This window comes from Rhinopithecus bieti, unplaced genomic scaffold (assembly GCF_001698545.2).
Source record: "Rhinopithecus bieti isolate Rb0 unplaced genomic scaffold, ASM169854v2 scaffold_20798, whole genome shotgun sequence".
NCBI lineage: Eukaryota > Metazoa > Chordata > Mammalia > Primates > Cercopithecidae > Rhinopithecus > Rhinopithecus bieti.
In genome coordinates this window covers 1,404,690-1,423,920 of record NW_016810106.1, presented here as the reverse complement: position 1 = coordinate 1,423,920, position 19,231 = coordinate 1,404,690, and the positions used below count along the sequence as shown (strand labels likewise).

Sequence of the window (19,231 nt, the reverse complement as noted above, 5' to 3'; positions counted from 1 at the left end):
TGCCTCCACCCCTCGCCTGCTTCTACTTCCTTTTCACACCTCTGGCAAGGCCAGTCTGCCCTCACTGGCCCCTTTAGCAGGGACCTCTCTTTGGAATCTCGCTTCACCCCACAATTCCAAGAAAGGAGGTCTCTCAAATGCCACTGGGGATATGCTGACAACCTGGCCTGAGGTCCTCCTCTGTAAGGACCCTCCTGCCGGGAGCACCCGCCTGTCTTGCCTTGCTTCTTCCTCTCGGTTGTCTCATACTTCTCTCACTGCCCTTCTGCATGGCCTTTGCTACCTTGGTTTTCTGTTTCCAATTCTCTAAATCAGAGCAAAGACCCAAGCTTAATCCTGGGGTCTTTTCTACTTTAGAGATTTTATCTACACTAAGAGCTTCAATTGCCATCTCCCCCCGATAGCTTAAGATCTCCACCTCCAGCCTAACTTCTTCTATTATTCTCTTATGAATTGGTCCCCAGCTGCCCACCATCGAGGTGACTGTGGAGAAGTCACTTCCTATTTCAGGGCCTCAGTGGCTGTACCTATAAAATGAAAGAGGGGTGGTTCTGTTGCTCTCTCATCCCCTAGTTGCTCCTGCAAGTGGTGGCTTCATAATTTTTAAATGTCTTCATTTCCACATAGATAAACTCGGCCTCTTAAAATCATCATGTTTAAAACCAAACTCACTACAGGACCATAACACACAGCTTCCCCTCTGATGTCCTGCGCCCACAGTGGGCTCAGTTGTTCACACAGGCGTTACTGACTGTCCCGAGAGTGTTGGAGAGCTGTCATGTCTTCTTCATGATCATGGCTTCCTAAGTCCCTCTTCCTTTTCAACACCCCGACCCAGCCCTCAATGCTACTCCCCTGGGTGATCTTCCCAGCACCTGCCCCCTCCAAGCAACTGACGCATCATCTGCACGTACCTTTGGTCAAAGCACTTCAAGAGCCCCAACTGTCCACAGTGGCTCCTCTTAGCTTTTGTGGGTCCCTTTGGGAATCCTTTGAAATGTCTGAACCATCTACTCAGAAAAATGCCTACAATTTCAGGGGGTTCATGGATCTCCTGCACCCCATCACAGATTCTTCAGAGGTCTCTGGACCCCATGTTGAACCAAAGAAACCCTCAAAGAATCAAGTCTGAGTTCTTCGGCCCTTGACAGCCTGGCTCCAAGCCCTCCGTCCTCCCCCACTTTCCTCCACCTCTAGGCACTGCCAGAGTCTGTGGCAGCCACATCACAAACGTGAGAACAGCTCCTCCTTGTATGTGGGAAACTTCCTTGGTTCTGGCCATTCTCTCCATCTAGGTCACCAATGTCATTCTTTTCCCAGCTCAAGTCCTTGGGCCCTTCCTTCAAGCCCCCAGATCCTGCCTTCTCACATTCCCAGTCCTTGGTGGGGAACCCCTGCTTTGGAGCTCCTATGGTATGAATCATCAGTACTATGAGCACGCTATTGTTATTTTTGTTTTTATTACCTGTCAGAGCTCACCATGGGAGGTCAGGGATGGCATTTAGGCTGATATACTACACTCATAAGATGTTTGTTGGTGATAATGAATTTTCCTGATAGGTAAGTGAAAAAGACTTCCAAAATCACCACATTTAACTATGCTTGAAAAGAGCTTTTCTACATCCTTTCACATGCACTCATGTGCTTTTCTAAAACTTGGTGTACAGGACGTCATTTGACGGGAACACCAATCCTGCTGTGATGCAATTGTCCTCTAAGTGGAACTGAGGGGTGCAGCAATGATGATGCTATTACTCCCCGTCCTGCAAGTTTATCAGGACATTCCAAATGCAGTGCCTGGCAAACAGCAGATACCCAGTATATTAGCTTGTCTTCCTCTTGCCATATAGCAGCTTTCTTTTCTTTTTAATGTAGAGCAGGTGGTAGGTGAAAATAGACCAACACCTATTTATTGCCCTGCTCTAAAATTTCAGGGCAAGGAATTTAGAGGCATAGCAGCAAGTGGATTTGCTATTTCCAGTGAGGCTGAACTCCACTCCACAGGAAAACTCCTTGAGACAGCTGTCCAGTTTTGTTGCTCTAGAGCAAGTGAAGACCTGTGGGTTCATCGAGTCCACTTTTTATAAATGGGAAAACTGAGGCCCAAAGAGGTTAGGGCCTGCCCTTAGGGCAATGGCCTGGTGGTGGCAAATCCACAACCAAAGCTCAGACACCCAAACTCTCACCTCCAGACACATTCCTCATCATCGTACAACAACTCGCTCCCCCACCAGATCACAACTCCATGAGCACCTTCCCTATGCTGTACTCATCTTTTCAGTTGTCAGCGCCCAGCACAGGGCTTGGAAACACCTGTAAAATGGATTGGATGCATTTTGCTCACACATAGTTTGCAATGACTGCACAAAGCTCATGGTAACCGTCACAGAAACCAAGTTCCAGGAACCCGTCCTGATGCCTTTCTCCAGGGGCACTGTGAGTGCCTTATAAGGCTGCTGTTTTTGCACCTAATCGGGAGAAGATTGGCTTTTCCAGCAGGGTGGCTCACGGCACACAGTCTGCGCTGGTGACGCTGCAATGCTGCATTTGAGAAATAGTTACTGAGCATTTGCCAGGTGTCATGCACTGACTATATAGAGATGAACAGGAAAGAAATGGCCTTTCCCTCATGAAGAATCATCGAGTGGAAAATGGAAAAAAGCAGAACAAAAGTAAATAGACCACCTAGTCCAGACAGAACAACCCTCTCCAGCAGCTAATCTCTGCCTATTTCCAAGACAGAAAATAAAAACAACACTACACAATGGGACTCTGATGAAGACTAAAAATCCCAAAGTCAATACATTTTACTTTATTTTATCTCAATTGATCTCAACTCCCAAACGCATGAGCTTCAAAAGGTAAGATTAGGTATGATTAAGCCAGCCAGACCAGCAGCATTGATTTGAAAACCCTCCTCCCTAAAACAAGACTGAGGAGGTTGCAGGCCCTTATTAATCTCCTTGTTATCAGCTTGATCTCAGCCTGCCTGGAGCCAGCTCACCTGATTCCCAATTCTGGACACATCCCTCCAATCCTCTGGCTTCTATGCACGAGACCTCAGAGCCCATATAGAACTGTGGATTAACCTGTTAGGAATACTTCCTTAAACTGTGGGCTGGTCTTTCTTCATGAAATGAGGGGCAAAAATGAAATGCCTGTAATCCCAACACTTTGGGAGGCCAAGGCGGGCAGATCACGAGGTCAAGAATTCAAGACCAGCCTGACCAACATGGTGAAACCCCATGTCTACCAAAAATAAAAAAATTAGCTGGGCATGGTGGCACACACCTGTAATCCCAGCTACTCAGGAGGCTGAGGCAGGAGAATCGCTTGAATCCAGGAGGCAGAGGTTGCAGTAAGCTGAGATCGCGCCCCTGCACTCCAGCCTGGGTGACAGAGCGAGACTCCATCTCAATAAATAAATAAATAAATAAATAAATAAATAAATAAATAAAATGGAACTCAGTGAATTTCAAATCAGACAATTGCACAGGGAGCTAATATAGACCCTACCACATTTTTTTTCTCCTTTGGCCACAGAGAGAAATATGTAAGTGATCCCAGAATATCAGTAACTGGGGCCTATCTCATCCTCCCTCAAGGAACTTACTCCCTCTCCTTCATCCCTTCCCTCCTTCCTTCCCTTCTTTCTCCAAAAGAGCACCTACTCTCTACCAGGCACTGTAGCAGGAACTGGAAGTACAATGGGGCACACATCTGAAACAGTCCTAGCCTTCAAGGAGCTACAAGCTAACAAGCAGGAAAGAAACCATGTAACAAACATGGTGTGGGGAGATGTGCCAGAGAGAGGCAGAGAGCTTCAGAGGACAGTGAGAGGAGGGTCTAATCTAGTGGTGTTGCAGGGGTGATAGGTCTTCTTGGGCCTAAGGCATCCTCTCCTCTTGGGGGGACCACCGTCTCTTGGAGGAGGGTTGGTGTACACTGTTTCAATCATTCATAAGGCTGTTTTATTCAAGGATTCTTTTGTTGTGTGTTGGGCCGTTTCCAGACACAGTTATAAATGGCTTCCATTAAGTAGGTACTTTCTGAAGGATTAACTCACTCACTCTGGAGAGAAGTTCTGCAAGGAGTTGCTGTGAGTTTGCTGCCATCCGGGGCAGATAATGACTATGGGGAAGAAGAAAGGCTGGGACGTCATTGCATAAACTTCAAATATTTTCTGGGTCTACCTTCATGCGTTTTGCTAACTAGACATTATTGACTTAATACTTTCCTTTAAATTGACTCACTTAAAAACTTAAATGAATTCATCACAAAAGGAATCTTTAAACTACTACCATAAATAGAATACCAATATCCCTTGCCCTAAATGGAAGGTAATAGCAAAAATAAATACAGTTAAATTCTTGGCTTCCAGCCTGCTTGGAGGCTTTCTTTATCTGGAAGAGCAGATTGGTTTTAAAAGGCTCCCCTAGACTTGCCTTCCATCACCCCTAGAGGCCTCCCCTCCATTCCCCTGCTTTTATAACTGAGAGTGGAGTTTGGAATTGGACTGCAGGTTGGGCAGGCCACCAGATCCACTCAGGAACCCCCAGAACTCTAGGGAACTGTGACTACGTACACCAACTGTGAAGTGGGGCCCCGTGCTGTGTGAATGATCACATCCCAGCCAAGCTCATTAGAGGGCTTAATGACACAGCTGATGAGCGCTTTGCTGTCCAGCTTCTCTAGAAATTTCCTTCAAGTGCTCCAGCGCCAGGTCAAGCTTGTTTCTGGACACACTGTATCCTCCCTGGACTCATGTAATAAATCACTTCAACCCTTGGTTAAGATTTCTGCTCTCCTCATCTTACGCCTTGAGCCTCATTTGGGAGGATAAAGGAAGAGAAGTAGGCTAATAGCTAAAAGCTAAACCCCTGGCATCTAGGAACAGAGCCAGCTAGATCGCCAAACAGTTTAAGTGCTTTTCCTGTTTCCTAAGCAGTCACTCTGAGTCTCAGTTTACTTGTCCATAAAATGGGTTTTGAAGGGGTTTTATAATAAATGTGTGAAACAATGTATAAAAAGCTCATGGCATACACTCAGGAATCCAACGAGTGGCTGTAATAAGAACCATTATTCATTTTTATTTGTAGTTTTTTTTTTTGTTTTTTGTTTTGTTTTTTTTGTTTTGTTTTGTTTTGTTTTTTTTTTTGAGATAGGGTTTCATTCTTGATGCCCAGGCTGGAGTGCAATGGTGACATCTCGACTCACTGCAACCTCTGCCTCCTGGGTTCAAGCGATCTGAGTAGCTGAGATTACAGGCACACACCACCTGCTTCAGCCTCCTGAGCAGCTGAGATTACAGGTACACACCACCACACCCAGCTAATTTTTGTATTTTTGTAGAGATGGGGTTTAGCCATGTTGCCCAGACTGGTCTCGAACTGCTGGGCTCAAGTGATCTACTCACCTCTGCCTCCCAAAGTTCTGGGATTACAGGCACGAGCCACTGTGCCTGGCCAAGAATCATTATTCATTTTTCTGATATCCATTTGGAGGTCACTCTAGGCTGACTCTGTGATGGGCAGTGGAGCCACACTGACAGGCTACCCCCAGTGTGATGGGCCAAGGTCACTGCTTAGGGCAGAGGCTCTGTAGAAGGCAGGGAAACCAATCATACCCCCAGCAGAGTGTGCATACATTTCACCTGGGAGCTTGTTACTGAGCAGATTCAGATTCTGCAGGTCTAGGGTCTGGAGTAGGGCCTGAGACACTACATTTCTACCAAATATCCAGATGACTTCCATGTTGCTGGTCTGAGGACCACACTGAGTGACAAGGCTCTAGCCCAGTGGTTCTCAAGGTGTGGTCCTGAAATGGGCCAGCAGTGTCAGCATCCCCTGGAACCTGTTAAAGATGCAAATTCTCAGGCCCTGCCCCAGGCCTGTGGAAACAGAAACTCCAGGAGGTGTCCAGCGTTCTGTTTTCAACAAGTCCTTGAGGTGACTGTGATGCTCTCTCAAGTCTGAGAATTGGCTTTGGCATCTCAAGCCTCCTGGAATCCACCTCATTTGCTCCTTCCTGCGGTATTATAGAGATTGTGCGGCTTGAGCCTAAAAGGGAAGAGCCAGCTGTGCCCTACCTCTTCCCAGCTCAGCAGGAGCCAAATCTTGGGATCCGTATCTTGGACTCTTTTCTTTTCAGGTTCACCCTTGAGCCAAAAATAGTTTAGAGGCCACCCCTAGGCAGGTGATAAAGAAAGAGACTTCGCAAAGCTGCATCTGGGAGGGAGGGGGCTCTGGACCGTCTTGGCCTCCCTCCCCCATCACTCTGAGCCCTCCTTGCAACTTAGGTTTTGGCGAAAGCTTATGGACCCCTCCACTAAACTTAGATGGGCAGGCCAGCCAACAAGAATTCAGAGTGGCCACACAAAAGTATGCTTGCCCTTTCCACAATCCTAAATCCCAAATGTTGGGGATGTGGGCCGCCTCCAGCTTGTGTATCCAAACATACAACAAAGTGATGATTTGTATTTTTCTAATTCTGTGTCTATAGCCACACCTCCCCCCTTTACTCCCTCCATTTCCTCTGTATCTGCTTTTCAGCACCGTATTATTTTTAAAATTAAATAATATCCACATTGATGCTGCTTTGTTTAAAATCACAACTGTGCTCTTAAAGTAAGTCAGCGTGTCCTGAGCACCTGCCAGGCACTATTCTGGCTGCTTGTGCATGTGTGTGTTTCAATTGTGGTAAAATACACATAACATACAATTTACCATCTTAACTATTTTTAAGTGTACGGTTCGGTGGCATTAAGACATTTATATTATTCTGCAGCTATCATTACCATCCATCTGCTAAACTCTTTTCATCTTTCAAAACTGAAACTTTATACCCATTAAACAAATTCCCCTTCCCCAGATCCTGGCAACTGCCATTCTACTTTCTGTCTTGATCAATTTGACCACTCTAGATGCCTCATATAAGTGGAACCACACAGTATTTGTCCTTTGACTGCCGGCTTATTCCACTTAGCATAATGTTCTCAAGGTTAGCCCATCTTATAGTTTGTGTCAGAATTTCCTTCCTTTTTAAGACTAAATAATATTCCATTGGATGTATATAGCTTTTTTAAAAAAATTTTAAGAACAGGATCTCGCTATATTGCCCAGGCAGGTCCAAACTCCTGGGTTCAAGATATCCTCCCGCCTCTGCCTCCCTAAGAGCTGGGATTACAGGTGTGAGCCACCATGCCCGGCATCTACCATATTTTGTTTATCCGTTTACTCACTGATGGACACCTGGGTTGCTTCCCCCTTTTAGCTATGGTGAATAAGGTTACTATGAACATGGGTGTACAAATACCTGTTTAAGTCCCTGTTTTCAATTTTTTTTTTTTTTTTTTTGAGATGGAGTCTTGCTGTGTCACCCAAGCTGGAGTGCAGTGGTGTGATCTAGGCTCACTGCAACCTCTGCGTCCCGGGTTCAAGCGATTCTCCTGTCTCAGCCTCTGAGTAGCTGGACTACAGGCATGCAGCACGACACCTGGCTTTTTTTTTTTTTTTTTTTGTAATTTTAGTAAAGACAGGGTTTCACCACGTTGGCCAGGTTGGTCTCAAACTCCTGACTTCAGGTGATCCACCCACCTCGGCCTCCCAAAGTGTTGGGATTACAGGCGTGAGCACTACACCTGGCCCCTGCTTTCAATTCTTTTGAATATATACCCAGAAGTGGAATTGCTGGATCACATGGTAATTCTATGTTAAATATTTTAAGGAACCATCATGCTGTTTTCCATAGGAGCTGTATCATTTTACATTCCCACCATTTGTGTTTTATTTAATCCTCAGAACACTGGAAGTTGGGTGTTATTAACCCCATTATACAGATTAGGAAACTGAGACTCAGAAAGGTGAGGTCACTTGCCTGAAGTCACACAGGAAATGAGTGTTCCACTGAAGACTAGAGCCTTAATCTTCCAAGAGTAGCTCTCAGTTTCTCCAAAGGTATGGCCCAATGTCCTGAATCATATGCCATGAATCCAGCTCTGGCAAGAACTTGTCAGTCCTTACAGATAAAAGTAAAGCCCCTGGTTGGTGGCAGGGAGAGATGTATGATGAATACATAAGTGAGTCATTCTGGCATTCTGCTGGAGGTTAGAGCTATGGTGGGCAGTTTTGGCAGGTTGGGGAAGGGCCTGTGGAGCCCTAACTGGCTTTACCACCAAGACTGGGCCATCACAGGTCTTTCTTTGGGATGCTGTCTGTCAGCATGTTGCTGCCTTTGTGTCCAGCTGGCCTAAGAGGTTCCCTGCCCGGGCCAAGACAGAACACCACGGGGAGTTTCTCTCTTGTCCTTCTCTTTGCTTCTCCTGGGAACTAAATGTTTTGATTAGCGTATAATTTGGGCATCATCCTGAGTCCACCTAAAGTCAAATACCAAACTGTGGGAATCTCAAGAGATGCAGAGGGAGGGCCTTTACTGCTTACAGGAAAATAGCGAACTAAAGTCACCTGCCCTATCAATTTACTAATTCACTTTCTCCAGACATCATATGCCTCCCACCTTCATTATTTAAGCTACTCTGGCATTTACCAAGAAGGTGAGAATTAACCCTGGGTATCGCTCCTCCGTGTGCAGCCGGTTTTCAAAATTAGAACTGGGGAAGCTCAATAACAAGTGCTCACACCTCCCTGGGTAGAGTCCAGGTATGTCTGCCTCTTCCACAGCCTCCGCTGAAGTGTTGTGCCCAATGGTGACGGATGCCATTGTGTTTGCGAAGTTATCTGACAATGATGAGTCTATTCTACAGTCTCAAAAGTTTCCAGCATCTCTGTGCAAACTCTCTGCATGGTACAGAAAATGGAATAAAGTGTAGGAGGCCCAGGGCAGGAGGCATGAGGAATGGGGGCGAGTAGTCAAGTAACCGCAGTATAAAAAAGTGGCTAAGACCAGATGGACCATGGAGTCAGGCAAACCTGGGTGGAATCCCAGCTTCGTGTTTACTAGCTGTGTGACCTTAGCAAGTCCCACGACCTCTCTGAGTCTCCATTTCCTCATCTGCAAATGGGCTAACAGGGTGCTTGGGAAGGTTGAGTGAGGTGATCCATGTGAGCTCTCAGCAGAATGCGGTTACCATAGGAAAGGGGGCTCCCTGGGATGTGCTACCTCCTTGCATGAACCTGGCCCCTCCCCGAAGCGCTCCCTCCCTCACTCCTTCCCTCCCTCCCTTCCTTGTCAGGCTCCACTGACCTGGGGAAGCTGACAGCACCAACCCTTCTGTCTTCCCCTAGAAGAAAATCCAGGCCTTAATCATTTCTGTTGTTTTTCTCTTCTCTCTCAGTGTTTCTCTCTCTCTCTGGTAATAAGATGGTCAAACAAATGCCGTGCTCCGGAGCCATTTTGATGAGACTCCATGGGGGGAAGCAGGTGTGAGAGGAGAAGAAAAGAGGGGAGGCAGAGGCAGAGCAGTGTGCCCCTGGCCCTTATTCCACATTAAGGTGTTTTGGAGCTGGCAACCCTAAATTCTATTGATCTTTTTGGCTGCCATGTCCCATTATGGCCTGGGCTCCAGTATGCTGTCCCCTAAGATTCCTTCAGCATCGCTACATCCCAGGGTTCTCTCTCGCACAGACCTTTGTGTTTCCAAGGCTTATTCCTTGAAAATACAAGCATGCATCTCTTCCCCACTGGATGCCATTTAAGACATCGTTTTTGGAGAATTCTCCTTGTTCCCTGGAGCCTGGGTTTGAATCCCAGCTCTGCACTTTACCAGCTGTGTTATTTGACTGTTCCGGGCCTCAGTTCACTAATCTGTAAAAGGGAGATAATAATAACATAGATAGACCTCCTTAGACTGTTGGGAGGATTATAGGTGTTTAGATAACTAAAGTGTTTAGAAAATCATTGGGACCCCAGCAGACACAGACAAAAAATGACTTTGTTATTATTCTCTGCTGGCATCATCTCCATGGGGAAGAAAATATGTGAGGAGTGAGGCTATTTCCTGAAGTGAGCTTTTCAGCGTACCTTGTGGATCCAGACCCTAGACTATCAGATTTCAAGGACCCATAGTATTTCCAAAACACTGGGGTTGGGGACTCATGAGGTTACCACCCTCTTCAGCCAAGGGAGAACGTCATAGCTACCATCACCCCCTTTCATAAAAGAAAGGACATCTTAGTATCCCAAAGGAAAAAGGAACATTATCTCAGAATATAGAAGAGTTCTTTCCAAGCAATGGCAGCTGGCAACTTGAAACTATTAATAATCATGGCTACATTGTGCTTTTTTTTTTTTTTTTTTTTTTTTTTTCTGTCTCCTTTCAGATCGCCACTCATCTGTGGCTCACCATGTGGGAACCACTGACCTGGGGGTCCTTTCATCCTTCGGCCATCAACTAAGAAGCTGGAGGAGGGAGAGGAGGAATTGTTGCCCTGAACCTTAAAAAAGGCCCAGGAAGCAGAGCTCAGTCCCTCCGCATTCCTCCGATAATAACAAAACGGCTCTGGGAAACCCTGTGACAGAGCTGAGAGCTTCATGCTTGCAAAGCAGTTTGGGAAGTCAAAGGCACACCCACACAGCAAGGCGGGACGCTGGATTTCCCAGGGGAGTGAATCGGGATCCCAAGTTCTCGAAAGTGTCAGGAGGAACCTTGACTGCCGACGTGTAATACAGACACATGTCATGTCGGGGCCACTGCTCTCCCCAGTTGGAGCCATTCCCTCATGGCCATTGTTGCGAAGTCAGTGACAGCCAAAGCTGAGAAAACACGGGGACACACAGGTCCCGTCAGGACACTGGGCAGCTTCCTAGCCGGGTGATGAACTGCAGGAGACTGGGGAGAATTTAAAACCAGCCCAGATGCCACCCAGGAGAGTGACTAATCTCAACGCTTAAGGACCAGCCTCAGCTCTGGAGAGATGGTGAGCAAGCCCAGGGGCAGTCAGCCAGTCGGCCACAGGGGACAGTGTCTCACCCCGCAGCGCCTCTCCGGAAGATGAGCCTGTCCCCACACCCTGGCAGGAGACAGCCACCTGACTCGCCCAGCTGGTGGCTTTCATGTTCCTGTCCCTCCCCCGGCCGTTTTCACTGCGTCCTCCCATCTGTCTCTAACTCATTTCTGCTTGAGACAGCTGAGAGAGATGAGGCTCCTGACCTCATCTAGGATCCACACAGCTCCCCCAAGTCTTGACCCATCAGCAGGATTTGCTGGTTTGACCAGTGTTTTCAAATAAAAACACCACTAGAAGGTGCTTCATAAGGAAAATCTTTGAGATGACACATCCCGACCTGACCTCACATTTCTTACTCTGTCAACGTCTCTAACGCTCAGCTTCCAGCATCCTACCTGGGGACCAGCCCTTGCAAGGAAACAGCTGGCCCTGCATTCCTGGTCTGCTCTCAACGCCACTACGGAAGCCCTGAAGGGGATTAAAGTAGACAGGACCGGCTGTCCTTCCAGGCAGGAGGGGACAGCCTCAGCAGCACCATGGGCAGTGGAGGGCTGGAAAGGGCTCTCTGGAGAACCAACAGCCGGCAGAGGCTTGGCATCTGGGCTCTAGATCTTTGGTTTTTATCTAAACTGGCAGGGGGCAAACACCACTGGGTGTTTTTACAAATTAGAAAGGGGCTTTTATTTCCGTTGGCCTGAAACATTCCACAATGGTGAATAATGTCATAGCCAGACTGTGCTCTTCACCGGGCTGCACCTTCCATGCTAGATACATAGGAAAAGCAGGGGGCTTCCAGATCAAGTGGAGGGTGTTTAATTGTTGTTAGAATAGTATGTACTTTTGGGAGCAGAGAGGTTGAATGCTTATTTTTGCCATATCGTCGGTCAGTTTGTTCATTCAAAAAAATTTTATGGGCTTCATTTACTAAATCATATACGTATCACCAGGGGCTGGGGATAAAGGATAAAGAAAACATAATTGTGAAATGTATCTCCATGGGGTGCTGCATGATGGGGCCCAAAGGGTGCATACAGGAGGGGCAACCAATGTAGATGTCTCGGCGGGACGGGATCTAGGAGATACCAGACCTTAGCCTCGAAGGAGAAGACAGAGCAGTGAGAGAAAGGAAGGGCCTGGGAGGAGCGAGGCAACAGCAGGAAGGATGGTATGCATGCAAGGACAGAGCAGGAGCGGGATGTACAAAGGCACAGAGGTATGAAATCCTAGGATACTTTGGGGAACCTGTAAGCAATACAAAATGGCTGGAGCCCAGGCCGGCTACAGAAAGAGGCAAAAGTCAGAAGATGCATTGCTTTGTATGCCCTGAGAAAAGCAATGGGAGCCTTTCTAGAATCCCCTCTCTCGAAGAAGTATTTATAATTTGCAATCTACAACATTTCCAATTTGTAAAACCTAAAACATGTTTAAAACCTAGCAACCCTGCCTTACAGGAGGAAAGAGGCACTGAGTGGTGAATTGGTTTCTAAGATGGATATCTATTTACAATTTAAATGTGATGTTTGGAACAGTTGGCAACAAGGACTTGGAGCAAGTGAGTTAAAACCAGACCTTCTTTCTCTCCTATTTTATCTTCCAATCATGCTTATACTTCAGTGAAGTACACCAGGACTAGGGAGAAGATTGGGCTTTAAAAAAAATTGCATTGTCTTGAGCAAACATATGCACTTCTTATAGAGTGCCTGGACTGTGACTGCTCAAGGTCATTTTCTTTCCCGTCCACGTGCACTCATCCACTAAATGATGCACCTCACCTCACTCTCTGCTGTTGGCAGTAGTTGCTGCCTGCTCACAGATCTCATCATGGCTGATGATCAGAGCTAGCCTCTCCTTGTCTAGTGTTTTCCCGGACAGGGCCTGGTGTTTGGCTGGCGTGCACTAGGACCCCTGGTCGTGGTGTACTGGATGGCATCAGTTCTGACGGGTCAGATGTCCATTCTAACAGGTTGGTGCTGGAGAGGTACCAGTTGTTAAATATCTTTACTATCTCCCCTGCTCCAGACACCTAGATGCCCAAACATACAGCATATAGTATCGAGGCAGGCCCCTTCCATTAACATCAGAATCAGGTTTGCAATGGAATAGGAGCTTTCCCTCCTCCTGTCACTTTAGCCCCAGGCTCCACCTGAGAGTCTGGAATGCTCATACCCATGGCAGGTGACCTTGTGTAACAGGCTGGGGTTAATGCCATTCTGTCCTCCAGCATGGCACTGAACTTAGCTGGACTAGAGGGACATTTTGGGGAGATGTGCTCAGAGTCCTCCTCTGGTCCTCCTCATTTCACCTTCTCTCTTTCTAAATGTCTGATGGAGCAACTACTAAGGCCAGACCAGGCTCTCAGGAAAACTCTGGGCCTTTGGAAGAACCACCGGGGATGAGTTAGTCTTCAGATGTATTCCCTAACATTAGCTCAGGGTAAAAAAAATAACTTAGAGGACAGGGCAGTCTAGCATGATGGTCAAGAGCATGCATGGGTTTTGGCCTTCCATACAGCTGCTTTATCACAAGTTTATCAGCAGGGTATACCATCTCTCCAGGCCTCAGTTTCTTCATCAATAAATGGGGATAGAAATGGTACCTACCTTAGAGGGTTCTGGTGAGGATCCAGCAAACATGTTTCAAAGCAGTTAGCATAGCATCTGGCTCACAGAGCTCTACAAACAGTGCCACTGGTAGGTGACCACTGGATTACCATGAGGCTGGAATGTGTTAACACCTATAAAGCACTTGGAATAGCTCTTGGCTCTTAGGAAGCACTCAGTAAATGCTAACCATGATCATCATCTTCACCGTTGTCATAATTGCTATTGTTATCATTACTAGTTACTCAACTTCTCTTTAACAAGATTTCTGTAATTCCTTTATGAGTAGAGGAACTAGTAGGAGGATTAGCGCATTGGGTTACAAAAGTGGAGACCTGTGCAAGCCTGCCCTGCCCTAAACCAGCCAGGCTGTGATCTCAGATTAGTGATGTTACTTCTCAGTGTCAAATTTACCCTAATTGATAAAAAGGAAATGTTTCTACAGGGAGACCCCTATGCTCTCTTTCTGTCCCAAGGCTCAGTGAGTTTCTTTCTTTCTTTCTTTCTTTTTCTTTTTTTGAGATGGAGTCTCGCTCTGTTGCCCAGGCTGGAGTGCAGTGGCGTGATCTCAGCTCACTGCAACCTCTTCCTCCCAGGTTTTAAGCCATTCTCCTGTCTCAGCCTCCTGAGTAGCTGGGATTACAGGCACCCGCCACCACATCTGGCTAATTTTTGTATTTTTAGTAGAGATGGAGTTTCACCATGTTGGCCAGTCTGGTCTTGAACTCCTGACCTCAGGTGATCCACCTGCCTCAGCCTCCCAAAGTGTTGGGATTACAGGCATGAGCCACCCCGTTCCTGGCCAGCTCTGAGTTGCAACTTTGCCCAAGGATGCCGTGTGTGCCCATCATTGTGCCAGACTCAGGACATTATTCATCCAACAGATGTTTATTGAATGCCTTGTGTCCCCGGTTCCATGGACACCATGATGAGCAAGACAGTGATGCCTCACAGTCCCCTAGTGGAAGTTACATCAAGATTAAAGCCCAAGAAACAAGCAGAAGATTTTAGCTTACAACTTGGTCGAATTGGATCTAAAACTTGGGAGCGTGCATGAGTTGATCAGGGGCTGTTTTACGAAAGCCCCACCCAATTTCTGACTTAGAATTTGAATTCACTCCTTGGCTACTAGGCAGGACTCTCTAGGTGCTTTGCAGAGAACTTATCTTTCCACATTTTGTTTTCTTATTCAGCTCCAGCTGAATGAGAGCAAGAGAGTCAGAAATTGAACTTTTGAAAATAATCACTAAGGAAAAGAGATGTGTGTCTCAGAAAACTCCCCTCAAAGAAAGTCCTGCCCCTCAATTCATGGCGCATAATTTTTCAGGCAGGATAGGACCTCTGAGACCACCACATTAAAAGCCTTATTTTATAAAAAAGAGAATCAAGAGTTTCAGAAAACTAAATCTCAGTTTTATTCCTCCAGATAATACACATGTGATTTACTTTCTTCTTTCACTTTTAAAGTTCCTTAATCCTTGAAAAGTTACCCCCAAAAGAGGTTCCTTCTATTTTTCCTTCCTTCGTAACAGATCACAGGGTCCCACTGTTCATTACTTCCCAGAAACAGCCATCCTTTTACAGAGCCATCGCTTTCTCCCAGGGGCCGACACGGGCAGATCATCTGTAATCCTCCCTAGCACAGGTCCAGAGCAAGTTGGGGATGGAGGGGCTCGGCTGGTGCAGCAGACTCGTGTTCCTGAGTATGATTCCAGGTCTCCAGGAAGGCATATGGTGAGGAAGGTGGAGCCCTCTTGATGCCCCTCACTGGCCACTGTGCCAAGGCTCTTATTGGACGCTGAGCCCAGCTGCTCAAAGTTGGGGTAATTCCAAGAATGAATTTAGTGATAAAACCTCACTTGTGCCGGGAGAGGTGGCTCACGCCTGTAATCCCAGCACTTTGGGAGGCTGAGGTGGGCGGATCACCTGAGGTGATTGAGACCAGCCTGGTCAACATGGTGAAACCCCATCTCTAATAAAAATACAAAAATTAGCCTGGTGTGGTGGCACGTGCCTGTAATCCCAGCTACTCGGGAGGCTGAAATAGGAGAATTGCTTGAACCCAGGAGGGAGAGGTTGCAGTGAGCCGAGATCTTGCCACTGCACTCCAGCCTGGGCAACAGAGTGAGACTCTATCTCAAAAACACACACACACACACACAAAACCCTCACTTGTAAGCAGGCAGAAGGTGCTGTTGGGATTCCCATGCTCTGCCCATGTGTTTCCTTCTCCAGCCATGGTGAATCCCAAAATATGCCTCCATTCCTCTGGATTAAACATGTGTGGGGCTGACCGTGAATGGGGCTAGAGTGCCTGTCCCAGTGGAAAGGCATGTGTAGTGCTGTTCTAAGGCAGCTACCTCAGCCTGGGAGAGGGGGTGTCTCAGGCCTGGTCAGGACTGGTCAAGCCAGTGGTCAGCCTGGGACGAGAGGGAAGGAAGATGCCACAGGAGGTGACGCATCAGACTTGTTTGACAGTTTTTTCCTAGGATTGGCCCAACAGAGACAGGATAAAAAGAGGTAGAGAGCCCTCAAGTGAAACAAGTCCCAGGGGTGTGTACATATATGGGAACAACCTGATGTGGGGAGTGCAGGCTTCACCATGCATTTGGCAAGAAAGTGCAACATTATGTGCAAAGTGATCTCCTGATTGCGTTTTAAAAATTAAAAGTTGCCAGCATGTGGAAGGTATTTGCTAAGAATTCAGTGAAGGGTTGACCTAGGGGTGCCTGGATGATCACGGCACTTACGTTTTTATAGCAGAACAATGGGCAGCGCCGGGCCTTCCCTCTCACATGGGCAAAGATCAGCAAGTGATCTGGGCCAGGCAGTGCCCACATCCGGAATAAGAAGCCGAAGAGCCCAGAGGAAGGCCCTTCTCACTGCATCTTCCATTACCCCAAGACGTGACTTGCCCGATTTCCTTTCCGATCCACGTTTCTGAGGCGAACAGCTATGAAAAGTAGCATGTTTATCTTTGCGTGGGAGATGGTGGCACGTTGTGTATTAACTGCACAGCATTTGTGAAAGTTTTCAGAGCTCTTGGGGAGACCCAGAATGAGAGGAGACAGAGAGGCAGGGAGAGGGGTTCCTGAAGCCCAGTGGAGTTCACAGAAGGAATTCCGGGGAGATGGGCAGGGGCGGGGAGAAGGGTAGGGGCGGGGAGAAAATGAGAGCGGGAAGCGGCACTTGTCCCAAGTTTTGGTCCTTGGGGCCTCGGCATCCTGCTTGGGCCTAAGACTGGCATCTCTCATTTGAGGGACTGACAGTGTGGCGGACCCTCAACTAGCACAGATAACAAATGAAGTAACAAATGGGACAAAGGAGGGGCGCACGCGGCGCCGGACTCGAGAAGAGCGCCTGGCAGGGCACAAATCCCATAGAGGAAGAGACCTTCTGCGCTCTCTGAGACCTCACCTTCCCCTTACCCAGGGCCACGAAGGTCTCCTCGGGCCTCCTCAGAAGGCTGGCTGCCTCCCCACCTGTCGTCTACCGCCCTTTGGAGGTTCTGGAGAAGGGCCCGCCCGGGCGAGCCGAAGGCTGCGGGGCGGGGCGCGAGTCTCAGCCTCTGGGACACACAGCTGGTGCGTCCCGCGCCTCAAGTGCGCGCTCCAGGAAGTCCGGAGCCGGGAGGATCCGGGCTCGCGGTCCCGCCCTACCTCTGGCGAGGTCGGGAGAAAAAAGGGCCAGATCGCCCGCTTGAGGGCCCAGAAACCCACCGGGCGGCAGTACAGACTTTCCCGAAATGTCTCTGTCTCCGCGCTGCGAGCGCACAGGAACCCAGGGTCGCCGGGGTCGCCGTGGCTTGGCTGAATGTCCAAAGCCAGGCGAGGGCGGGGATCTCAGTCCAGCTATGCGAGCCCTTCTCTAGTGGTGCCAGCTCCTACGCCGGGCTCCCGGGCCGGCGGGAGGCGCGTGTGCCTGTCTGTGTGTGCAGGAGGCACTCGGCTTCCCCGTAGTCCATGCAGAGCCCCCGCCCTCCGCTCCGGCCCGGGGAACCCCTCCCCCAGCTCAGAGATCCCTGCGCGCCCCCTGCCCACTTTGCCAAGGCGAGAAAGCGGCCGTGCGGGAGACAAAGAAACTCCTGCCTCCCTCCACTCTCGGCCCCTCCGCCCGCCCGAGACACTCCCCGGCGCCCTCCCTCGACCCCGGCGACACTGCGCTTGGACACGCCAGGCAGGGGGGCAGGGTGGGCGAGCCCGCTTCCCGACGCGGGCCAGCTGGGGGCTTCCCGTGAGCCCCGCCCGGGGACACCCCACGGCAGCCGCGCCCCCACCCTCCTCTCCCCAAACCGTCCCGGGCCCCGTCACCGCTACCTTCTGCCAAACCGTCCCTACCTCTCCAGCGGAGCTACGGAGGGGGGTGGGGGCGCGGCGCACACAAAGGGGGTCGGAGGGTGGAGAGTAGGGAAGGAGGGAGAGATACCGCCCGGGCTCGTGGCACGGGCCTGGGCGCAGCTATTTACCCGATTTCTTCTTCGATCTCTGAGATGTCTGCGAAGATGAGGAAGACCACGAGCAGCGTGAGCGCGGCCAGCATCCAGCTCCGGAACTGCAGCTGCATGGTGGGTTCGCGCCCGCCGGGACCCACGCGGGCCGGCGCGAGGAGCAGGGGCTGGAGGGCGCAGCGGCGGACGCCGGAGCCTCCGCGTGCCGCGCGCAGCTGGGCAGATACCCTGCGCTCGGGGCGAGTCTGGGCCGGCGGCGGCGGCAGCGGCAGCGGCAGCGGCAGCGGCAGCGACAGGCAGGGGTTGCTCAGGCGCGGCGAGCCCGCTCGCTCCCTTTCGGCTCCCGCCTGCCCCTCCCTCCCTCCTTCCTCTCCCTTCCCCCGCCCCGCGCCGGGCTCCGCGCGCAGTTTGACAGCTTTGCTCCGCGCTTCTGCTCGCCTCCTCCCACCAACTCCAGCGTCCAGACTTGCTAGCCTTTGCTTCTCCCGCCTGGCTTTATTCAGCTTCCGAGGGCGCGGGGTTGCAGCCGGAGGCTGCCACTCCTGGCCTAGAGAGGCTGGGCTCTGGCCACCGCGAACGACCGGGTACTGAGCTGAGCCCAGAGAAATGCGCGCACCGCCCGGCGCACCCCTCAGGCTGGCAAACGCCCTCCCTCGCCCGCTCTTTGTCCAGCTCCCTCGCCTCCTCGCAAAGTTTTCTCAACACAAAGAGCAACACCTGAGAACAGCCCCCAGCGCGCGGCGAGAAGGCGGTTTCAGCCAGGCAGATGTTTCAGCAGTTGATGAATTAGGAGGGGAGGTGGAGGAAGGGGAGGAGAGAAGAAATATCCAAGACAGGCCAACTTCGGTGAAGATGCTGACTACAGTTTGTGGGCGAGGCTCTCTCGAGAAACCACTCCCTCCAGGTGCTTATCTTGCTCTCCATTTATAGACCCGATACTAGGTCCGGAGAGCTCTCCGAGCTGCCCCCAGGTCACGAAATCCTGGCTGGAACCCTCGGCTAGAACCCCAATGGGAGACTTAGCGCCCGTCTTCCCTCCGCCCTCGCGGTACTGACGCCGGGTGGCCTTCATCTCCTCAGTTCTTGGACTCTCAGTAGCCCCAAAATCAATAACCCTGGGAGTCCTGTCTTGATCAAAATGCCTTCTAGAAAATATGGCTCCCACAAGGGGTAATGTCCCCACTCTTCCTGAATATTTCACACTTTCACTGCCTTAGACAGTTTAAGTCAAATTACATTTCACACCAACCATTAGCCAGGGATGGGAAGGGCCCCATTAA

General features: G+C 49.5%; 1 protein-coding gene across 2 annotated transcripts in view; it reads right to left on the bottom strand.

Annotated features, from left to right (window-relative positions):
- The window catches only part of ST8SIA2 (ST8 alpha-N-acetyl-neuraminide alpha-2,8-sialyltransferase 2), a 72,827-nt gene extending 53,895 nt beyond the window's left edge, over positions 1 to 18,932 (bottom strand). Inside the window, exon 1 of one of the 2 annotated variants that reach the window (XM_017891374.1) lies at positions 17,970 to 18,932. In XM_017891374.1, the coding sequence (XP_017746863.1) occupies positions 17,970 to 18,067 (98 nt within the window). In that variant the 5' untranslated portion in view covers positions 18,068 to 18,932. The remainder of the gene's footprint in view (positions 1 to 17,969) is intronic. The other variant, XM_017891373.1, reaches the window with a different exon arrangement.
- Positions 18,933 to 19,231: the final 299 nt, after the last annotated feature.